At 47.5% G+C, this 23,396-nt stretch overlaps 1 protein-coding gene across 1 annotated transcript; it reads left to right on the forward strand.

Annotated features, from left to right (window-relative positions):
• Positions 1-14,135: 14,135 nt before the first annotated feature.
• LOC136993835 (olfactory receptor 6C3-like) lies at positions 14,136-14,588 on the forward strand (the record flags this gene model as incomplete). The annotated part of the gene is made up of 1 exon (XM_067308784.1): positions 14,136-14,588. A coding segment is annotated over one exon (453 nt), but the record flags the coding sequence as incomplete, so codon positions are not given.
• Positions 14,589-23,396: the final 8,808 nt, after the last annotated feature.

A 23,396-nucleotide genomic window follows, 5' to 3' on the forward strand; every position in this document is an offset into this window, starting at 1 on the left:
TGCTTGAGGTCTGTTTGTGCTGGCTGTGTGTGCCACGCTGACCAGGTACCTCTGCCTGTGGTCTCCAGAAGAGCCCATTCTGCTCTGTCGGGGGTGTAAATGGAGGTATCAAAGAGTCCCAGATATTCGGTGGGATACCTGGAGATTGATGCCATGAGCTCAGCAGAGGGAACTTGGTCCAATGACCCAGTGGGACTATTCTCTATTTGCCATAATGAGAGCTGAATACAGCACTCATGCCAGCTGTCTCGGAAAGAGAAGCCCCTCGTGAGGGCTTCATCTCCCCCAGCCTTGCCCTCTTGAACAGAGGTGTCTGTAGCTGAACCAGTCACACCATTGCCCACTCTAGCAAGGGAGAGAAGCAGTCAAGTGAAGGCAGGGGGTGACCTCACACTTTCTAGACATCTCTGTTCCAATGAGATAGACTCTGTCGTCATGTCAACTTACTGTTCGCACCCTTCCTCCAGGCACTGCAGTGGGAATGGGAAGTGACTAGCTCTGATGTGCACATCCTGCAGCAGATTACGTCCACTCCTTATGTGAAAGGGCTGCTCAACATTTTGAAACCCATTTTCTACAGAAAATGATCTTCAGTGGAGGGGTCAGCTTATATATTTATTTAGTTTTTAGGTGCCTCCATCTTACTGTGGGAGCATTCTCTGATGGGGTAGAAATCTCTGGCATTTCAGTTGCTCTCAGCATGAGCACTTGTGCATGCCAAGAGGAAATAAAGATCTCGCTGTGACTTTGTACAGACTCACAGGATCTGGTCTGTCATTAAGTTTTTCCCCTCGCTGTGCTGCACTTGCACCTCCCTCAGCTAAAGGACAATCACACTCACAAGTTCCTCTGAGAAAGAAAGTGGACTGAGCTGAGAGTGGAGGAGTTCAGTTTCACAGTGAAGATTTCCAAATTCTTCTCTCTCAGCCCAGAGATGGAGAGATTGAAGAGTGTATCTGACTCACACATCATAGAAATGCTACAGGGAAGCTATGCTCTGCTTGAGGGCAGCTTCCAAGTTGGCAGGACACCCCAGAGAAACAGTCAAGGGTCCAAAGGTGGATTCTCCTTAAAGGAGAGTCAGCCAACATGAGTCAGCCATAAGGTCTCCCAGATGAGAGAGCAGTGAAGACAGGGTGATACGCCTCTCTGCCCCCCAGGAGCTGCTGTGCCAGTCACCCAACCTGATGAAATGCATTGTCAGCAGCCTCACAGGTTGGAAAGGGATTGGTGCTTCTCACTGCCATGAAGACCACACCATGCAGGACACACAGGGTTGGTGTCTTAACTGCAGCTGAATACCCCCATCATTTTGACAGATCTAAAGGTCTGAGAGAAAGCACAGCAAGTCCCTTCATCTCTACCTCAGCCTACAGGCAGCACCAGCATCACCTTCTCTGGCCTCATGAGGGTTTGTCTGACCTGCTCCTTAGGACCTGCAAGCACAGAGATGCCCCTGGACAGTGCCCTGCCTGTGGGAGCTTTCTGTAGGGCAGAACCAAGTGCACAGAGCATAGGATGGGGTCTGTAAGCACCACCCAGGAAAAGATATTGGGACAGAGAAACAGCTCCCAGCAGGGACAGCTCCAGGCATCAGAGCTGGGCAGTGAATGAGAGGGAACTGCTTCTAGAAACATCGTGGGAAGATGGATTTGGGCAAGTCATGGTCAGGCCCTGCAATGCCCACACCTTCCCCAGTGTGCTCACTTCTACCCTAAAGAAACCTCCCAGCAGCAGGGCACTGTGCAGGGGCATTCCCATTTTTGGAGGTGCTAAGGAGCAGGGCAGATAAACCACGATGAAGCCAGCAAAGGGGAAGCTGGTGCTGTCTATAGACTAAAGGAATGGGTGCAGAGACTTTCAGAAGTTTCTAGCAGACCCATTGAGTGCTCATTGAAACTGTTAAGGATTTATAGTCCTTTGTTCAAAGCTGACAGCTCCATCTCCATTTTCCCCTTGCCAGGTGGCAGGAAAGTTAAAGCACCAACTCATGAAATTGGCTTCTCTTTCAGGAAATCCCCATCTTTGCCTTCCTCTTGAAAAGTTCCCTCTGAAATGTCCTGTGCATGAGCTAGAGCTGCAAACAGCCCTGACCCATGCAGAACCATCTCAACAGGATAATGAACCTGCCCTGCCAGAGGTCAGTCCTCTCACCAGGAACATCTCCTCTCAGCACCAAGGGGAGTTCCCCAGGCAGGCTGAGTGCTGACCCTCGCAGGCAGAAGAGTCAGTGCCCCAGGCACACAGCACCCTGGGGTGCAGTGATACTGCTCTGAAATACAGCCCTGGGCAGACCTGGGTGCACTCCCTGGCTTCACACCCCTGCAGCATCTCTGGGAGAAGGTAGCAGCATGACCTGTCCCTCTGACAGTGTGGCAGGGAATCACAGCTCGGAAGCATCTCCTTCTCCTCTGCACTGGAGAAGCCACGAGAGCGATCCTTAAAAATCCTGTCAGTCATGGACTGGGATTAGAGGACCTGTCCAGAAACCTCAGTAGCATTGCCCTGCAGCCAGAGACTTACTGTGTCAGGGGCTGTGAAGATTTCTTCTACAGTGAGCTCTCCTCTGTCTCCAGACTGCCTTTTGCTTCTCTCTGTCTTGTCTCATCTCATGTCAGCAAGAGCAGGCAGTGCCTGGAGGCCTGCTGCTCTTTGCAGAGGAGATGCTCTTGCACAGAGCTGTCTCTTGGCAGTGCTGCCAGGTTGCCATGAGCTCCCTCTGTCCCAGTAGACTGGCCCCACTCAGGAACAGTGGCCTCGCTGAAGGTGTGACTTCATTTCTCCTTTGTACTCCCTCCTCTTGGGAAATGTTCACTGAGGTGGACTAAAATAATCATCTATGATGTCTCTCTCAACACAGTGAAGAGAGACTGGTCCCAGCATTGCAATTTGTCTCGTCAGAAGATGATTATCTATGAGAGATGGAAACGTCGCACTCCGGAAGATCCTATTCCCACCTCTTGACTAGGCAGGACACCTAGACAGGGACAAGAAGAGAATTCATTTACCCATGGTTCAGGTGTTAATTCAAATGGGTCAGTCTGGACATCTCATGCCAGTTTAGAAACCCCTGGGCTGGAGTGGGATTCAGATCCCTCCCATGAACTCCACAAACACACAGGAGGTGGGATTGCCCTTGCCAAAGCTGAAGTGAGCGCAACAGAGATGTCTGCATGCGAGTGCCTTGTCTAAGCTCCCATTGTAATCAGTGGAGATGGAGGATGGGAGTCAGTTGGTCACACACAAACCCCTGGTGACATTGGAAGAGACAGAGGTGGTGCAAGGCATGTGCCAGGGTCTGCTTGCTCTGATGGAGCAACTAGGAGACCTGCCTCCTTCTAGAGCATGAGGTTGGGGCCAGGTGGGGGATTTTCTTGGCCATCTGAAATGACACTCGATGCCTACCACTGCTCCTAGAGGTCCACTCACTAGGAAGCTGAGACTCATGCACATCTCTATGTTGCAAACAGTTAATGTAATTCAGTGCAGACCCTTGATTTAATGACATAAGAACAGGCCCATAGGCAGGGCCATGTCAGATGCCTGGGGTGTCCAGCACAAGCACACATCTCCAGCAAATACAGCATGGGACCTACAGGAAAGCCATGTCCTTTTGGAGTGGTTGCTGGGCAAGTGCCCCAGGGCCTCTCAAGTTTCCTACCTGAGCCCAAACAACTGCATACCACCACTGCCTTTAGGCAAAGACCATCACATCTACATCCAAGCAGCTGCATAAATGGGAGGCACATCACGCCAAGGTCTCCACTTACGTCCCTGCACTCTCAAACCCTTCTAACTCTCTTCCTCCTAAACCTTTTCTCACTCCCAGATGATACGGAGAGGGACCGTGCTAATGATCTCCACAGGATGGCTGCACCACAGGCTGTCCAGGCCTAGGGACTTCTTCACTGGCACCTTGTCCTTCCTGGAGATCATTTCACCTCTGTCACAGGCCCTGTGGTGCTACAAAGTCAGCTCAGGCAGCAAACACCTCTCCTGCCATTTCTGCACAGCCCAGCTCTGTTTCTCCTTGGCCTCAGATACTGCAGGTTTTGCTCTCTCAGTGGGAACCTCCTTTCACCATTACATTGCCACCTGCTATCTATGCCAGCATGTCTCTGTTCTGCAGTGGGGCCATTGCATGTACGGTGTCCTTGACTCTTGGTAACATGGTTCACCATGGTCAGTCTGAGCTCTGTGCCACAGCTGAGGCTCTGCAACCCAAATATGTGCAAATGCACACAGCCTGGGGCACAGACAGGAGCAGATGGAGATGCACAAGCTGTCACAGGACTGCCACATGGTTGGAATAACTGAGATGTGGTGGGAACACTCACATAGCTAGAGGGCTGTGTTGGCAGGGTACAAGTTCTTCGGGAGAGACCATCAAGGGAGGTGAGGAGGGAGGATGCCTTTTGTGTGAAGGGGCAGCTCAGATGTATGGAGCTCTTCCCTGGGATGAAAAAGGGGCTGGATGAGACCTTGTGGGTGAGAATGAGAGGAAGGGCGACGTTGTGACTGGAGTCACAGACCACATGATCAGGATGAGGAGGTGGATGCAACCTCCTTTAAGCAACCTGAGGAAGTCTGTGGGTCACGGGCCCTGGTCCTTATGGGGAAACCTTAATCTCCCTAACAATCACTGGAAGGGAAAACAACAGAGTGCAAGGAGACCAGTGGTTTCTGCAGGGTGTCAGGAACAACTTCTTAGCACAGCTAAGACTGGTCAGTAATGGTGATGCTTTCCTGGATGTGGAAATTACAAACACGGAGGAACTGATCAGGGATGGGATAGTCAGTGTCAGCCTTGCTTACAGTGACCATGAAAAAGTGAAGTCCCAGATCCTGAGGGGCATGAGGCAGGACAGCAGCAGAGTACAGACCCTGGACTTCAGAGGAGCAGACTTTGGCCTCTTCAGGGGCCTGGTGGGGGATCCCATGGGAGGCAGCTCCGAAGAGCCCAGGAAAGCCAGCAGGCCTTTAAGGACAGCACCCACCAAACACAAGAATGGTCCATCCCAATACTCAGTAAAGCTAGCAGACACGTCAGGGGAGCAGCTTGGCTAAACAGGGAACTTGCACCTGAACTCCAGGCTTTGGAGGGATCTCATGGCAGCCCTCAAATGGCTACAAGGAGGTCACCAAGAAGATGGAGCCAGGCTCTACACTTGCATGATGGGAGGATGTTTATGCAGGAGATAAGAAAAAGCTTTTCTGCTAAGAAGATGGTCAAGCATTGGAACTGGCTGTCCAAATAGGCTGTGCAATCTCCTCCCTTGGAGGTTTCCAAGACCAGACTGGATCAAGCCCAGAGCAACCTGGTCTGAACCCAGAGCTGACCCTGCTGTGAGCAAGGAGATTGGGCTAGACAGCACCTGAGGTCCCTTCCACCCTGATGGAGTCTGTGACTCTTTTCCCTCTGGGCCTTCACTTGTCAAAGTCACGGAAAACACACGGGTTCCCTGTGACAGTGGAAGGAGGTCAGCTTTCTTGTCTTCCTCCAGTCAGAATGGTTGAGATGCAGGGCTTCCTGGCAGGAATCTCCAAAACAGCCCTGATCAATCCTTTGCTTCACTTTTCATTTCCACTTTTTATTTCTTTTCCCTCTTTTAAGTTTCTCTCTTTTACCATGCTGATCCCCTCCCATACAATCAGCCCACCTCTGCTTACCCTTTCCCCATTGGTACTGTTCTGTGTTGGTTTTTGTTTTGTTTTGTTTTGTTTTACACAGAGGAACTTCAGTCCAGAAGGACTTTGAGAAACTTGGGTGATTTGGACAAGAGGCACCTCATGAAGATTTACAAGAGAAGTGTCAAGTCCTGTGAGTAGGGAGGAATAACTGTGCCCATGAGGAGAGGTTGAGGGACCTGGGCTTCTTTAGCCTGCTGAAGTGGAGGTGAAGGGCAGTAGAGTAGGAGCCTGTGAGTGCTTGAAAGGTGGTTTCAGAGATGATGGAAAGTGGGAAACAGCGTGAGAAGGGGAAACAGCCACAAACTGCAGCTTGTGGGGTTCAGATGTGACTTCAGAAAAAGGAAGTGTCACTTGAAGGGTAGAGCTGTGGTGCTACAGGTCACCCAGAGGGAGTCTGTGATCAGCTACTGGCTTTGTGTCTCAAGGAAAAGCAAGTGAGGGCAGAGAGACATCAGCAAAGGTAGGGAGATCCTGGGGTGGGAGTGCACACCCCCACATTCACACTGCCCCAGGAAGAGCCCTGAGCACAGCGTGAGGGAAAGGATCATCCTACCCAGGGGCTGGCTGTCAGTGCCTGGCCATTCTGCTTGACAGAACTCATCCAGGTTTATTTGGCATCAGAGTCACCTGCACGTTCCCTTTGCCTGCTTGCAATTAGTGCCTCCAACTTTGTGCTGTAATCAGCCTCTGGGGAGGCTTTGTGAGTAACGACCCTCAGTGGGACCCATTAAAACACCAAGAAACTTTGGCATTTGCTTCTGACTTTAACTTCTTGAGAGGCTTGTTCAATCTCCTCTCAGTATCTGAGGTTCACGGACTCAGCACCAAATACACCAGAGGCACCATTAAAATGCCAAAGCCCTAACAACCAATCTCACTCCCCCTAATTTTCTTCAGTTCTTCAGTTCTTGTGTGGCTAATTGGAGAGGATTCAGGGGTGTATTTACAAGAAGAAGATTTCAATGAACACCTGAAAAAGAAAGGATTTCTGCTTTTTAAGCTTCCTTTATTTTCCAGCTTACAGAATAAGTGATATCCACATTCTCCAATTCATACTGACCCAGAGGGTCTCTACCATAATGAAGTCTGAACATGCAGGAAAAGCAGCATTTTCGATATGACACCTTTATGGCCAACTTTCCTCCTCACCTCCCCAACCCTGCCATTTCTCTCATCAGCCACTGGGGACTTACCTCACTCCTGTTAAAACCTAACCTTTTTCCACTCAAGTCTGTAGCTGAATGTTACAGCTCCTATGCACCAATTCCCACCTGTTTTCCTTGGACAACTACTTGCAGACACAGGAGGATTTTTCTTAATTGCAAACAAGCAAAAATAGAATATGATACAGTTTAATAAAAAATCAAATATACTCCTCAACCGCATGTTAAGTCCAAGCTATCTCCAGTGAGGTCCACTTTCCACAAGGAATAACCCTCCTTGAAGTGTTTTTTGACAGATAGCTAGGAAAGGATAGATAGAAACAGAACTGAGGAGTTGGACAAAGAGACAATGAGACTCCTGAAAGACGAGGCAAGCTTCAGACTCCCTGAAGCTCAGAGCAGCAACTGGAGAGTTGAGAGGTATCAGATGGATAAAGAGCAAGTGGAGGAGGAAGACTGGAAGATTACAGAAAGTTTTCCAGATAGTCCAGATAGTCTGACATAAAGGAAACTTTATAAATGATCACTTTAATGAGGACAGGTGAAAATATGTGAAAGGTTAGTGAGATTATATCCACAGCATAATAGACAGAGCAGTGCTAATGTGAAGCCAGGGGCAGGTCAATATTTCTTCTCCTGAGATTCATACCCTTCCTGAAATTTTCCATTATTTTTTCACGGGAAAATGTTGACATTTTATTAAAAATATTCTACCACTTCAGCTGAGGAAAAGATGCTCCCCTTTTTTCTTTAAATGTTGAAAACAGTTCTTCACCTTTTCAGGCAGAGCTCAGGCGTCTCACCACAAGCATTCAGTGGCACTTGGGGAGGTCCTGGTGTATCTGAGGTACCTGCCTGGGCCTGGCACCTCACAGGGGTCTTGTGGGAGACCAGAGCCCCTTGGAGCTGCAGATGGAGGCTGGGCAGAGGAAACCAGGACACCTGCAATGGCACCAGATGTCTGTATTCCTGTGACTGTATCCGACCCCTATTCTGGAAATCACTTTGCTTTAAAAAAAAAAAAACAACTTTCGAAAGACCAGTAATATTTCTGTTACAATCAGGCCTGCATCACTAAAAAAGATATTTCTGTGTCTCGCACAGAGTCCAGTGGTCCAAAACCACTCATGGCCCAGGGCTGTCCATGACACTCCTCACCCTCTGTACAGAACGAGTGGCACTCACCAGAGACAGGAGTGACCACAAAACCCACATCCGAGCCCTGTGCCTGTTGGTGGCCTGTCAGGTTCTCAGGCAGACAGGACCTCACAACCCCTTACCGCAGACAGGAGTCAAGTATTGGTCTATCAGCTTCACCCATAGAAGTCATCCCACAGCCACTTTCCCACCCATGTACCTGCTCCTGGTCCATCACCTGCAGAGACAGAAGGGACCTCACTCTCACCTTTATGGTCATGGGCCTCCTACTATCTAAGCAACTTCTGAGAAAGAACTAATCTCATAAAAATGTCCCCAGCCATCAGCTTCCTGGTGGCCTACAAGCTGATCAGACACAACTGACCTCATAATCACCCACCAAGCCAATGGGCCTGCTGCTGGTCTTTCACCTGCCCTTATGGAAATGACCTCGGCATGGTCTTGGCTTCCATCCAGTCAGGTATTCATGCAGCAATGACTTCACAATCATCACCTGAGCGATGGGCCTGCTGCTGGCCTATCAGAGGCTGAGATAGAGGTGACCTCACAGTCACCATCCAAGCCATGTAACTGTTTCTGGCCTATCAGCTGCTCAGTTCTGAATGACCTCACAATCAACATCCTAGCCCTGTGCTGCTTAGAGGCCTATCAGGTCCTCAGGCAGAAGTGACCTCACAAACAATTGCCCCAAGCATTATCCAAGTGCTGGCTTATCAGCTGCTCAGATAGAGGTGACCTTACAATCATCTACCAAACCCACACACCTGCTGATGGCCTTTCCTCTTCTCTGATGGACAAGGCTTGTGTTCTTGCTTGGGAGGTCACTTCTGACTCAGCCTCTGATAGGCTAGCAGCAGCCTCATGGCTGGGGCATGCGCATGTGAGGTCACTCCTGCCTTAGCAGCTCATAGACCAGCAGCAGGCACATGGCTTGGATGATGATGGTGAGGTTAGTTGTATGTGCTCAGCTGAACGCGGGGGTTGAGTTAGCATCCTGGCTGGAGATCCTGGCAAGAATCTCAGAAACTGCAGGCCTCCAACAACCTAGTGACAAAAAAGTGCTCAGCTGAGAGGGACACCTGAACTGTCAGGCTAGAAATGACTCCCTTAGGGAAGACAGGAGCATGTGGGAAGGTGAGGACCATAATACTGAAGGGTCTTGCAGAGTTATTTGCATAAAACCACTTCAATTTTGCAAGCTGATTCTCAGCTATGACCCTTCAAGTATTTCCTGCCAACTTGCAGGAAAGTGCTTGAGCATCAGGTGATGATTCTCAGGGTCCAAAAGCAATGTTGTGATTTGCATCATTTTCAGCACAAAAAATAAGCTCTGGGTACTTGAGACTACTCACTGTTGTATGTGCATCTGGGAGTAGTGGTTGTAAGAGGCCAATTGTTTTCTGAAGAAATACTCTGTCTTTGGACGTTTTCCTTATTTGCCCATTTTGAAAGGTAATGTCTGTGGCACTGCTGCTCGAAAGAGGACCTCTGAGTGCTCCGTCATGGCAAGACCTTTTCCTTGTTAACTATACCAGAGAAAAAAGTCCCACCATGTCAAAGCTGCTCTCTGAGGCCTCCTCCTGGAAGTCAGCCCTGGACGTCTTGTTTCAGGGCCCAGGGCAGTGTGCAGTGTGCAGGTTGCAGCAGAGATCCCCAAATCAGTGAGCCCTTTGGCAGGGAGACATTAGGACCCCCCCCCCCTTAATTCACTGGATTGGGGGGTTAATTGGATGGTTAATTAAGAGCAAAGAGTTTCTAGGATACTGCCATGTTAGAAGAAAAGAGAGTCCGCACCAATTATGTTTACTGGTAGTAACCCCCCCAATAAGACTTTATTAGCAGGAGATAGAGGCAGCTACTATGCCTCTAGTGCAAGCAAACTTGGGATTCGACAGATCTCAGAAGTGTTATCTTCAAGAAACTCCTCCAAGGAAGCCTTTCTGAAAGATGACCTCTTCTAATCCAAATACTCTAAGCTGTATATTTATATGTATTTCACAAGAGATCTGGGATATCTTTGGTTAAACATGGGACAGGAAAGCCCAAATCAAATAAGGGATGGAAATCATGGAGAATATATATATTAAAAAAAAAAGAAGAAGAAAGAAAGAAAGAGAAAAGACAAAGCATTCTGTAAACATTAGAATTTATTCCACTTTTCTTTGTATTTCCCAGTACCTGTGAATTACCTTTGATATTAGTTTCCATGGGTTTTCTTTCTCAGATAGCCTGTATTTCAACTGCAGAAGATGGTGCTTCTGAGCCCTTGTTTTTAGGCTGTCCAATTTTACTTGTATAAAAAAGTCACCATTAAACAGAAATGCATGTTTTTTTGCTTCATACATTGTCATTCTAAAAGTAGTACAGACTCACATGACTGGTTCAGTATACCATAATAATCACAGATGTAGCTTTTCCATTTTTCATTTCTTTTCATCCAAAAGGATGTATTTGATATTATAAAGTGCATTTATGAATACTTGGGAAAAGACCCATCTGTTTCCTTTCTGAAGTATATCTGAAAAATTAGAAGTGGTGAATGAATATTTGGGATGGCAATATCTGGGACCCCGATGAACTCCCCAGTTCGGAGTCAGACACTGAGCCTGAGGGGGAGGCAGCTGCCCGGCCGGTGGCAGAGCAGCGGATCACCGGACTGAATGCAGCCAGTCTGAAGGGACCACAACTCCTGGCGATTTTAAAGCATTGGAGCTGCAGGATATGCAGGGACACTACAGGCAGCAGCCCCGCGAAGGGTCGTCAGAGTGGCTGTTGAGGCTGTGGGACGACAGGGCAGATGCAGTTCATTTTACTAGAGAGGAGCTCGGTCGGATGGAGGCTCTGCCCCAGGGTCCCAGGCTGCACAACACTCTCTGCACCCTGCACCAGCAAAACCAAAACGTTTCCCCTCCCTAACAGAGTGGGTGCTAGGTGCAGTTGTTTAACCTGGCCGACCGCCACGGTCATCGATGGTGGGCTCACTGCATGGACTACTGTCGCAGCAGGGTTAAACCAGCTGTGGCAATTAGGAATGTTGTCTGGAATTTATTCCCCCTGAGTTTACGGGACTGGATCAGATCCCCATGAGCAAAACCATCCAGACTAAGATGCTGCAAACTGCCCCTCCCCATTCTGCACAGGACTCCGTCCCACCAAGGAGGCTCAGTAACCGTGAGTGGCCTTGGCGGGGACGATGTGCAAGACTCGCCTATGCAATTAAAACTGGCGATGAGCAAAGCAGACCCCATTAGGGTTTTTGCGTTGGTGGTCCTAATCTGAGAGTTTCCTGAATATGCTACATACTTCTGGGGGTTTGACCACAGGTGTGAAACACTGGTGCTGGCTGACATTCAAGATCTTTTCACGATACAAAAAGCATCAACATTTATTTCATGGCATTGGATATAAACAAAGAGAAAATGAGAATCCCTTGTGCAGTTCTGGTCTCCCACCTCAAGAAAGAAAAGTAGGACTAGGAAAAGGGAAGGGAAAGTTGATGAAGGCAGCAAGACGAATTTCACCACGCATGACATTAGTTACTCCCGTCACACCTTCAACTGACTGCATTCTGAAATGGATCCTCCCAACCGTACCATAGCGAGCAAATTCTTCCTCAAGGCCTTTTCAGTCACTCATGAAATGCAAATCCTCTTCTTCACGCTGTCGTGGGTGATTTATCTGCTCACTGCCATGGGCAATATGGTCATGATAGCCATCATTTGGCTCAACCAGTTCCACCCCTAGCATCTCTCTTCCCCAGCAGCTTCTCCTTCTTAGATATTTGGTTCCCTTTGCCCCTAAAAGGTTTGTCGGCCTCATCTTGGAGATTAGGACCATCCCATGGCTGCTTGCTGGTTCCAGACCTTCCTTTCCATCTTCCTGGGCACAGCTGAGTTCAACCTGCTTGTTGTGATGTCTTTCGATTGCTGCAGAGCCATTTGCAACCCATCACACTGTATCATCTTTATGAAGCCCCGGCTGTGCTCCACACTCATCTTTATCCAGTGGGTGATGGCATCTCTATCCTTGCTCAGCCCCACCATCTTATATTCCAAGGTACCCTGTGTCCCCAGTAAAGAGACTCTTTCTTCTGTGGCTTCATCCCTTTGATGAGAGCAACCTGCATGGGCACCAGCTGCCTTCAAACATGAGCTTTGTTCCCTTCTCCGCTATGTTGCCGAGCTCCTTCACACTGACCACTGTGTCTGATGCCTGTGCTAGATGCACTGTCCTGAGAATACCCTCTGGGAAAGCCATAAGAAGCCTTCTTCACCTGCATATCTCACACTGCCATAGTCACTATTGCATATGGTAGCTCCATTTTTGGCTACATGGGGCCTGAATACAGCAAATCCTGTGCACAACCAAAGCCTGAGAAAAGGGTTCAACAGAGGGTTACCTCTGTGGTGAGCAGAGAAGCTGCTTTGCTGTAAGCTCTCAGCAGCTTTGCAGGTTTCTCTAAGAAAGCACATTCAGGAGAAGCATGATTTTAGGTGACATCCAGCAGACTAAGAAAACAGTCTGAGGAGAACCTCTGTTTCACTACTTGAAACCCATCATCTCTTCCTCCTGCCCTTGCACTCTTGAAGCATCCTATTTGTGGAGTCATCTGCTCCTTTCCTTTATATGTCTAAAACCAAATGCAAAGGTGGAGGGAAAAACATCAGTATTTATTGCTTATGTTTTCTTTGGACTTCCTTCTGTTAGACACATTCTTTGGTTTGAAAAAGAAATTAGCTACTAAAATAATTAAGAGGGTGGAGACAGAAATAGTGAGTTTCATTGACTTCATTAGAGGTGTCTGTGAGCAGCTGGTGCCTGTACTCGTTTTCCCTTAGTCCCTATATAGTCAACAAAGAGAGAGCTCTAGAGGCTGGGTCCTCCCAGACTGTAATTGACAGGTGAAAGAAGTGTTACCAGTCCTCTCCCTCTCTCCAAGATGGAAGGAAGCTAACTTGCTCAAACCAAAGTGCCCAACTTCTAAAATATAACCCTGCTTAGTATTTTTTGTTGTTGTTGTTCCAGACTGTTCCTATCTCAAATAATCAAAAGGACAGCCTTTAAGTTCTTTAAGATGAGAAGATTTCACCCTTCCCCTAAAGGGAAAGCAAGGCATTTAGGTCAGGACATTTAATAACAGTGTTTCCTCAATGCTTCTGGAGAAACAGAGAGGAATAAGCTGTGGAAGAAAGCAGGGGATTACAGAAGACATGCTCAGTACTGGCTTGTTTTGAAAGCAACAGCCTCACAGAAGTTCCAAGTCAAAAAAGGCAAGGACTGAAAAGTAGAAGGAATAACTTTCAACATACTTATCTACATGGATGGACTGGCATCTGCAGATACTAGTAAGTACTTTTGCCGGGAGATTAGGTTGCCTTTTGAAACACAGATGTGATGGATGTTTGCAATAGGTCAAAGTGAACAGGGAATTTCCCAGGCATGGCATGAACTAGTTCACAACCTCTTTACAATACTGTGCTTGTGAGAAAGAATCCTTTGTGAGTGGCTGGAAAAGGTAGAAAGAAGACAGTAAAATCTCTGAGGCCTCTCAGTGAAATGTGAAGCAGAGAAATCTGGGTGTGATGCATGGCTGAGAGGAATATTTCTGTCTGTGTTACATAGGAAGCAAGCAAGGGAGCAAAGAAGGAAGGATCTCCCCTCCCATTGAGACTGTGAAATTCTCACACTTGCTTCTTCGTGCTCCTGTCTCAGCAGGATGTACTGAAATTGGGCATGGGAGCAGGAAATGAAACTGTGGTTGCTGAGTTCATCCTGGAGGGTTTCTCAGGGCTTGATCAAAGGCTACAGCTGTTTCTCTCCCTGATCCTTCTACTCATATACCTGACAACAGTGACAGGGAACACAACGATCATTTTCCTCGTGTGTGTGGATCACCTCCTGCAAACCCCCATGTACTTCTTCATCAGCAATCTGGCATTCCTGGAAATCTGGTTCACATCCTCCACAACCATCAAACTGTTGGTGATTCTGAGCTCTGGTAGGAGAACAATCTCATTTAGCAGCTGCTTTGCCCAGTCCTATTTCTGTTTTGCCCTGGGTTTTACAGAGTTCTCTCTCCTTGTTGTCATGTCCTTTGACCGCTACGTTGCCATCTGCCAACCTTTGCATTATGCTGCCATCATGAAGCAGCAGCTCTGCACCCACCTGGTTGTTGCTGCATGGATCCTAGGCTTCACACTCTCGAGTTACCACCTGGTTCTGTTCTCAAAGCTGACTTTCTGTGGCCCCAACAAGATCCAGCATTTTTTCTGTGACAACTCCCCCTTATTCAAACTGTCCTGCTCTGACACCAGCCTGCTTTGGAAAGCAGACTCCATTTTCATATCATTTGTAGTGCTGGGTTCCTTATGTTTAATTCTGGTGTCCTACATGTGCATCTTCCACTGTATTCTGCACATGCCATCAGCATCTGGGAGGAAGAAAGCTTTTGCTACATGTTCTTCCCATCTCACTGCCTTAGCCATCGCATATGGAAGCTGCATTGTTCTCTATGCACAGCCCACAGAAGAGGTTTCCTTGGAGACCAACACAGTTGTAGCTTTGCTGAACACTGTCCTGTACCCCTTCTTAAACCCCTTCATCTACAGTCTCAGAAACAAGACTGTGAAGCTGGCCCTGGAGGAAGCCCTCGGCCGTGCAAAGGTTTGGCTTTTCCCCTGGTCATGATGCTTTTCATGACAGCAATTCTAATCATGTATCATGTATTATATCACACAGACATATATATAGCTATTAAATACAGATGCCTCGGGAGATTTATTTTCTCGTTAGATTGTAGTGTTGAAAGAAAGGAATGTGAATTGCGAGTCTTGGTTACAGAGGGTTATTATAAACAAAATCTAAAAAATATTAATAAAACATTGAATTCACACAGGACTAGGACATCGACTGCCAGTGCATGCTGACACAAGGAAGTTTTCATGAGTCATCTCAGGAAATTTAGCTGAAAACTCTGGGGACAACGTCCAAGGGTTGTTGAGGAAAGCGCAAAACACTTTCTCTCCCTGAATAACAGAAGATATTAAGCATGAAAATTAAGCTCAGACATTACAATGGGTTCAAATTCATTGGATTCAAATCCATAAAACACTTCTCAGTTTCATTAGTGTGATGAAGACAGCATCATTGATTTGTCAATGATAGCATGCAGATGATAGTTTTATTATTCACTTTGGAGGGAGATTTCTTAAAAAATCATATTTTCGTAACATACTGTCAGTTTGTCCACTATTAAAAGCCCTGCTTTATCTCCACTGATGACTCCAGGATGCATTCTCCTGAAGGATGAAAAAAAAGAATGTATTTCTTCTTGGATAATTAGGCATTTTCTACCTTCTTTTTCTTTGCTGAAGCAGTATTTCATGATTGAGATTTATTTCAAATAAACTATGTATGCTTCTATCACACTTTTTTCTTCTTGTCCATCAATGAAATTATATATTCCCACCTTATTTTACACTTCTGTCTCTATCCATATATTTACATGGCAAAGTGAGGGGCAGGAGCATGTACAATTCATAAAAGGAAACATCTGTTAGAGAAATAATCAGCACACAGAGATCCCTTTTCTCCTTTTATTTTGCAGTCCACAGGGAAAAACAAAGCAGAGGGGAAGGGAAAGTGAAAGCATTGCCATTGCTTTACTCCTTGGCAGTTGTTTCTAATCAGCATTTCATTTTGTTAGGGCTTCTGAGGAGCAGAATTACTGTTAACAGCTCTTTTAAACTTTGTGTGTGAGCATCCCATTTCCAAAGGGATTTCTACAAGGGTGAACTCTTTTTAGGAAAACTGGGTCCAGTTCAGCTCTGCAGCCCGTCTCCTCATGTGGGACCCCAGGGAAGCTATGGCGTTTTGGGTGACCAAAGCTCAGCCCAGTAGAGCACCTGGGTGCTCTTGGGCATCTCAGTCATCTTGCTGCAAGGTGGGTCCTTGTGCACCACAGCGAAGGATGTGGTGGCCCTGGGTCTTCCCATCCAGGCCCGCAGCTCCACCGGCAACACAGGGTTAGGGTATGCAGGCAGACGCCTAGGCTCTGCCTCGGGGTTGAGATAACTGAACAGGGCGTGAGAAACTAGTGGCTATGAGAAATCATTGGACACTGCAGGGAACAGAATGAGACCCTGCCAAGTTCCAGACAGCATGGTGAGCGATGGCTAGATTTCAGCGGTGGTTAAGGGAGAGTTATATGAGAAAAGGACAAGCGTCACACCTAACTGGTGTATTGGGGATCCTCCGGGGAGCAGACTCTTGCAGCACCAGCAGTACCAAGGTAACGATATCAGAAGCACCATATGAGCCAGAGGTTACCCAGCCAACCGTACCAGAAATATTAAACTTGAGTACATAGGCAGTAAAACTGGCACCAATGAAGAAAAAAATACTTAGAGATGGGCTGTTTATTTCAAAGGGGATAAAGCTGGAGAAAGGGAGGGATCAAGCTGCATCATGGAAGAAGCAGCATGGGAAAATGGAGGCAGAGGGAATAAAAGGGGCCAGTCATGTGTAAGCAAGCTGCTGGCAGGGACACTTGTCTGGCCAGGCTGTGTACCTGCTCTCTGCGGTGTAGCCTATCATTGTATTAAATCCTTTTCCTAGCTCTTTTCTGGGTGAGCGTGCTCGCTGTTCTGCGTGAGTGCATGTGTGGAAGGCTTGCAGACGTCAAGGCAGCCAGCTACCAGAGACACCATGCGAGGGTGCGTGTGAGGTCTCCTGCAAGCTCTGAGTCTGATTAGCTGGTGAGCAAGAACAGGACCAGGCTGTTTGTATCGTTCATGTTTATGAGTGCTGTTCGTGTCTCCGTGGTGCCTGTAAAGGTACTGTGCCCCTGCTGGAGGTGATTTTTTGGTGGTCGACCATGTCCGGACAGAGTGTGTGTATGCCTCTTGGAAGTACATGCCCAGCCTCGCTGCTGGCAGGACCAGGGAACAGGGAACCGCAGTAGTCTCCCTTCCAGCGGACCAGGAAGGAGGAATCCGTTTATTCAAAAATCCACTGGATCCAGCATCCTTTAACAGCGCAGGCCTTGGAGGTGCTGCAGCCACTTGGTCTTGATGTTGAGGTCCCGCTTCTCCATCACCTTGTGGTTCCCAAAGGGCACAGAGGCTTAGGCTTTGGGGTTGCAGTGTGAAGGACCAACTTTGGCACACGTCCTTCTAGTTCCCCACTATTGATTTAAGCAATACAAATACAGAGATCTTATAAGTGTTTGGGTCAGTGATCCCCTAGAGTCAAAGGCAGTTTTGTTTTGTTTGTTTTGTTTTCTGATCAGACTTTCCATCTGCCAACCTTTATCGTAAAAGTGGCTGGGGTTGGACAGGCAGTGCCATATGCTCTACCCTCCATTTCTAAACCATCCACAGAAAGTAGCACTATTTAATCAATCTAAATAGCAGGGGCAATGGCCACTGTTTTGTTGGTGGTCCATAAACAGGACAGTTGCGCTGAGCAAAACTCCCTTGTCTGAGGATCTGCTACACATTACTAAACACATCTTCATTGTGTCCAAGGGTAAAAAAAAGCTGGGGGATATTTAAGCCAAAAAACAGTCTCAGATATCTCAAGACCTTTTTTCTCCTTTTACACAACAAACATTACTCTCATGTTAAGGATGGCAGGAAGGTATTTGGGTCGAGAAACTTTTCTGAGCTTTGTCAGGCATTGCTCAAACATCTCCATAGCTGCATTATTCCCATTTCTGCCGGCTGCAAGACCGCAGATAACATGGGCACAACTATAAGATGCCCTAGCTGCAAGCTGATGTGTAGATCTGGGCCAGCACAAGGCCCTGGCTGTTAGTCTTTAAATGGTTTGTCCAGGATTTTGTGAGAGAGGTGCCCAGTCTGCATGGAAAAGCACCACAAATGTAAAAGCTGGGAATGCTTTTTGTATCGTGAAAAGATCTTGAACGTCAGCCAGCACCAGTGTTTCACACCTGTGGTCGAACCCCAGAAACAGGGAAGGGCTGTATTTGCTGTGCTACGTAACATGTGCAGGAAACTGGGACAAATCACGTTTCTCTCCTGGAGGTAGCACTAGAAGTAGCACGGGATGAAGAAGGGGTGGAAAGGAAAGCGCGGTGAGAAGGGGAGTTCAGGAGGGTCACGAGTCTCGGGGACTTTCTGGGGTTGGCTCAGCCCGTGCCGGCTCCATGGTCTCCATGGTGAGGGACAGTCTGCAAAGCACTAACCATCTCTATGGTCATCTGGAAGGGACAGTCCATCTCTATGATCAGGTGGCTCCTCTGGGCCGGCCTCCAGCGCTTCTCTATGCTCTCCCAGCAGAGGGGCGCTCTGGGATCCCCCCTCCAGCCCCTTTCTTGGCTGCTGATGGAGACAAAATTTCAGGGCCACCTGCTCATGGCAGATAATGCCTGTTATAGGTAAACGTGACAAATTGACAACCACTCGGGCCGGGTTGCATAAATCCCAATTTAATAGAATAATTGAGCAAGTCACAAGTAAGCAAAACAGCGCTGGGCGGCCGGGGAGTCTCCTGCTCCACCAACGGCGCGCGCAACACCCCCCTCACAGTCTCCTTATATGCGATTCCAGTTCCGGGTATACACGGCACTTCCTGTAACTTCTGCGGTTGCGCCGGCTGTTGCTAGGGGGTCTTCTTCAGCCTTCTGGTGGTCGTGGGAATGAAGGCTGGAGTCTTCCTCTGCGTTGTGTGTGGTGACCCTCAGGTCATGCATATATTTTACAACTGTGTGACCTCGCCATTGCCATATTAGGCTATCTAAACTAACATCGCTGCCTCGCTGGCTCCACTTAATTATCTCAGGTGGGGTACATGCCCTCATTACAGGATGTTGTGGTTTTAGCCCGTAATTAGCGCCTAGTTTCATCGTAAAATCACTTCCCGATTTGATGTAACAAACTAGCACCTATCATAATCCCCCCTTTTTGTTTTGGTTCCTTCTAATTTGTTCATCAAATCGAACAACAGCTTCCTGTGCCAGGGAGAGCATAGGGTTATGCTCACTCTCATCTTCATTAAGTTGTTCATATTGACTTCTTATCAACAGTAGGTGGGCAGCTTCGAGTCTGCTTTTTGCTAAGTTAATTATTCTATTTACTATACATAGTCCAAAGGTCAACACAAGTACTAATAAAGCCAATGGACCCGCGATTGTAGACAATAGGGTGGTTAGCCAGGGAAAATGACTGAACCATGACTCATACCACCCTTGCTGGGCTTCTCTTTCTTTTTTACATCTTTCAAGGCCTTCTCTCAGTTTTGCCATAGTATCCCTGACAACTCCTGTATGATCTGCGTAAAAACAACATTCTTCCCCTAGGGCTGCACACAATCCTCCCTGTTGTAAAAATAAGAGGTCCATCCCTCTTCTGTTCTCTAACACCACTTCTGATAGTGATGTTAACGACTTTTCTAAGGCTGTAATGGATTTTTCTATTCGTTTCAAGTCCTCATCTACAGCCGCCCGTAGGGTGCTAAGGCCTTGCTGTTGCTTCACTAGGGAGGAAATTCCGGTTCCCGCTATAACTAGATTCGGCCCTATTGCTTGAGGAATGGATTGCACACTTTCTTTCTTTATGAAAATTAATCCACCTCTATCGGTCCCGGACTCCCAGAACCGGACTCCCCAGGTCTTTCCCAAAAACCATCCCGGATCCTCCGGACGGGTGATATTTATCACTAAATGTTTACAAGTTCCCGGGGGGGTATAGTGGGGATTTCCCCGATACCCCAGCTGGAAATCCTCTTTAGGGGGGGTACACCCAGAAGGCCCCCATTTTACTGATAAAAACCTGTCTGACCCTGCTTCTGGAGTCCAATCCGAGGCTATAGTTTCACATTGTGATATGTGCTAATTTGTTGCATCAAAGTGAGAAACAGCCTTGGGAACATCTTGTATTGTGGTATGTACTAATTTGTTACATCAGTGAGAAACAGCCTTGGGAACATCTGTGGGAACATCCTACAGCCTGTGGTGGGGGGGCATGTACTCCGCCTGAGAAAATTGAGCTGAGCTAGCGAAGTAGCAATGTTAGTTTAGATAGCCTAATATGGCACACAATGCAGAGGAAGACTCCAGCCTTCATCCCCACGACCACCAGAGGGCTGAAGAAGACCCCCCTAGCAACAGCCGGCGCAACCGCAGAAGTTACAGGAGGTACCCCGTATACCCGGAACTGGAATCGCATATAAGGAGACTGTGAGGGGGGGTTGTGCGCGCCGTTGTTGGTGGAGCAGGAGACTCCCCCCCGGCCGCCCAGCGCTGTTTTGCTTACTTGTGACTTGCTCAATTATTAAATTGGAATTTATGCAACCCGGCCCGAGTGGTTGTCAATTTGTCACGTTTACCTATAACAATTTGGTGCCGTGACTCGGATGCAGGCTTCCCTGGTTTCGGGACTCTGACTCGGGGGGGGCGCCCCATCCCGTTTTCGGATGGCCCCTGAGTGGGTGGTTCCCCTACCATAACCTGTATTTCCGAACCCTAAATCAGGACAAGTAAGCAAAAGAACTGCAGTATCCCGTAAACTTTGTGCACGAAGATCCGAACGAAGACTCAGGACTGAGTGAGTATATGTATGCGGTTCCGTTCGGTTGGGGTGGGATACCCGGAGCACGTGAGACGTCCCCAGGGAACGGAGTGAGTGCGGACCCTCCAGGAGAGGGGGTCCTTAGTGCGGACCCTCCAGGAGAGGGGGTCCTTGTGTAACTGGGGACGGTGTGAGTGCGGACCCTCCAGGAGAGGGGGTCCTTGGTGCGGACCCTCCAGGAGAGGGGGTCCTTGGTGCGGATCCTCCAGGAGAGGGGATCCTTATGTAGCGGGGGACCGAAAAGGGGCACCCGACGGCCGACTAGGCGGCCCTCCGCGAAGGGACAACCGTCCTAGCAGTAGAGACTCGGGTGGTGTGAGTGCGGTCCCCTGCGGAGAGAAAGAGAGTTGTAAAAGAGAGTGACTGAGGTGGGTGCTCCGGAAGATGGGACAGAAAAAGAGCAAGTCTTCTGATCCCATAGAGGGCTTTACGGTACGGTTACCGGATATACCACCCGATAGCCCTTTAGGATTAATGATTAAATATTGGAACGATTGGCCCTCCCGAGAAGGCAAAAGCCGAGAAAAAATGGTATATTACTGCATGCAAGTATGGGGTGGGAAGCAGATTAGAAGAGACCATCTTTATTGGCCAGTATACGGGTCTTTTGAAAATTGGATATGTCAGACTCTAAATATATATGTGAATTCAAAGGAGCCCTTTAGTCCAGAAGAAAGTGAGTATGCTAGTTTATGGATAAGACCAGATACTCGGACCATGATATTTACCCTGAAAGAGAAAGGTCCGAGGAAGAAAAGCAAAATACTGGAGGAACTTCTCGTTTCTCCTCCCCCCTGTATTCCCTCAGCTCCGGCTCAAAACCCAACACCAGCCCCTCCTCGTAGCCCCTCTCCAACGACCCCAGACCGGGATCTAGACCCTCCTAGTTCCCCAGAAGAAACCCGAAGGGTCACGAGGAGTACTACAACAAAAAGCTGAAAAATGGATAACCGATGCCAGGCTATTAAAATATGAGGGCATTTTAATCCATTCTCCAAAGTTGGAAATTGAGACTACAAGCTTGCAGAATCCAGCCCAGTTCCTGTATGGGGAACCCAGTGGTCAATTAAGACATGATTGTATACGTCTAATAGAATACCAAACTAAAATAAGGGAAGATTTAGAAGAAGAAGAGTTGCCAGAGGGGACTAAATTCTTTGTGGACGGATCCTCTCGCGTAGTTGAAGGAAAACGCAGATCAGGGTATGCTATTGTAGATGGGAAGTCTCTAGAGTTAATAGAATCAGGGCCCCTAGACAAAACTTGGTCGGCCCAGGCTTGTGAATTGTATGCGGTTTTTAGAGCCTTAGAAATTTTAAAAGGCAAAATAGGGACTATATATACTGACTCTAAATACGCTTATGGAGTGGTACATACATTTGGGAAAATATGGGAAGAAAGAGGACTGGTTAATTCACAAGGGAAGAATTTAGTGCACGAAAAATTAATTAGAAAAACTTTAGAAGCTCTGAGGGGACCTCGGAAAATCGCGGTAGTACACGTTAGGGGCCATCAAAAGGGCACATCTTACCACATAAGGGGAAATAATCTGGCAGATGAAGAAGCAAGAAAGGCAGCTTTACACCTGTTGTCTGAAGGAAAAGAGGGCCACGATAAGCTAGATACCAGGATGAGTTTTACTAAACAGGAAATAGATAAATTACGACAGATAGGAGCCATAGAAAAAGAAGGTAAATGGGTGCTGCCCGATGATAGAGAAATTGTATCCAAAGGCGTAGCTTGGAGAATCATGAAAGAATTCCACCGACAGACTCATTGGGGAGTGCAAGCATTAGTAGATCAGTTTGGGACCAAGTATATGTGCATTGGAATATATGACATAGCAAAAAAACTAGTAGAAGAATGTTTGACCTGTCAGAAGGTTAACAAGCAGCACCTCAGAGAAAAGGTCCCAGGGGGACGATCAATAGCCAGGAGGCCGTTTGAGAAAATACAGGTTGACTTTACAGAACTCCCGAAAGTGGGCAGGTATAAATACCTATTAGTTATAGTAGATCATTTAACTCACTTTGTAGAAGCCTTCCCCGTAGCCCGAGCAACTGCGAAATCGGTAGCCAAGATATTGTTAGAAAATATCATACCCCGGTATGGGAATGTGTTGGTCATAGACTCAGACAGGGGGCCACATTTTACATCCAAAGTCATTAGAGAAACATTAGATCCTTTAGGAATCAGGTGGGAGTATCACACTCCTTGGCATCCTCAAAGTTCGGGAAAGGTAGAAAGGATGAATGGGGAAATAAAAAAACAGTTAACGAAGCTAATGATGGAAACCCAGATGAATTGGATCAAGTGTTTACCCTTAGCTTTATTGAATATACGAACTCAGCCCAGAACTGACACAGGAGTCTCCCCTTTTGAAATGTTATATGGGATGCCATACGATTTAGAAATACCGAAAGAACATCCTAAAGTAGAAGAGAGATTATTACAGAAATATATTACAGAGCTTATGAAGAGAAGACAAGAATTGATAAAGAAAGGACTAATAGTACAGAGACCTCCACTAGATGTAGCTATTCACCGAGTTAACCCTGGAGACAAGGTTTTAATTAAAACCTGGAAAGACTCGTCCTTGACTCCCCGCTGGGAGGGACCTTTCCTTGTTTTGCTTACCACAGACACTGCTATTGGCACCGCAGAGCGAGGATGGACACACGCTAGCAGAATTAAAGGACCGATTTCGGAATCATCGTGGGAAGCCTTTGGAAACCCGGACAATTTAAAAGTAACCTTCAAGAAGAAACCTGGAATCCTCGATAAGTGAGACCAC

This window comes from Apteryx mantelli, chromosome 20 (genome assembly GCF_036417845.1).
Source record: "Apteryx mantelli isolate bAptMan1 chromosome 20, bAptMan1.hap1, whole genome shotgun sequence".
NCBI classification, from domain to species: domain Eukaryota; kingdom Metazoa; phylum Chordata; class Aves; order Apterygiformes; family Apterygidae; genus Apteryx; species Apteryx mantelli.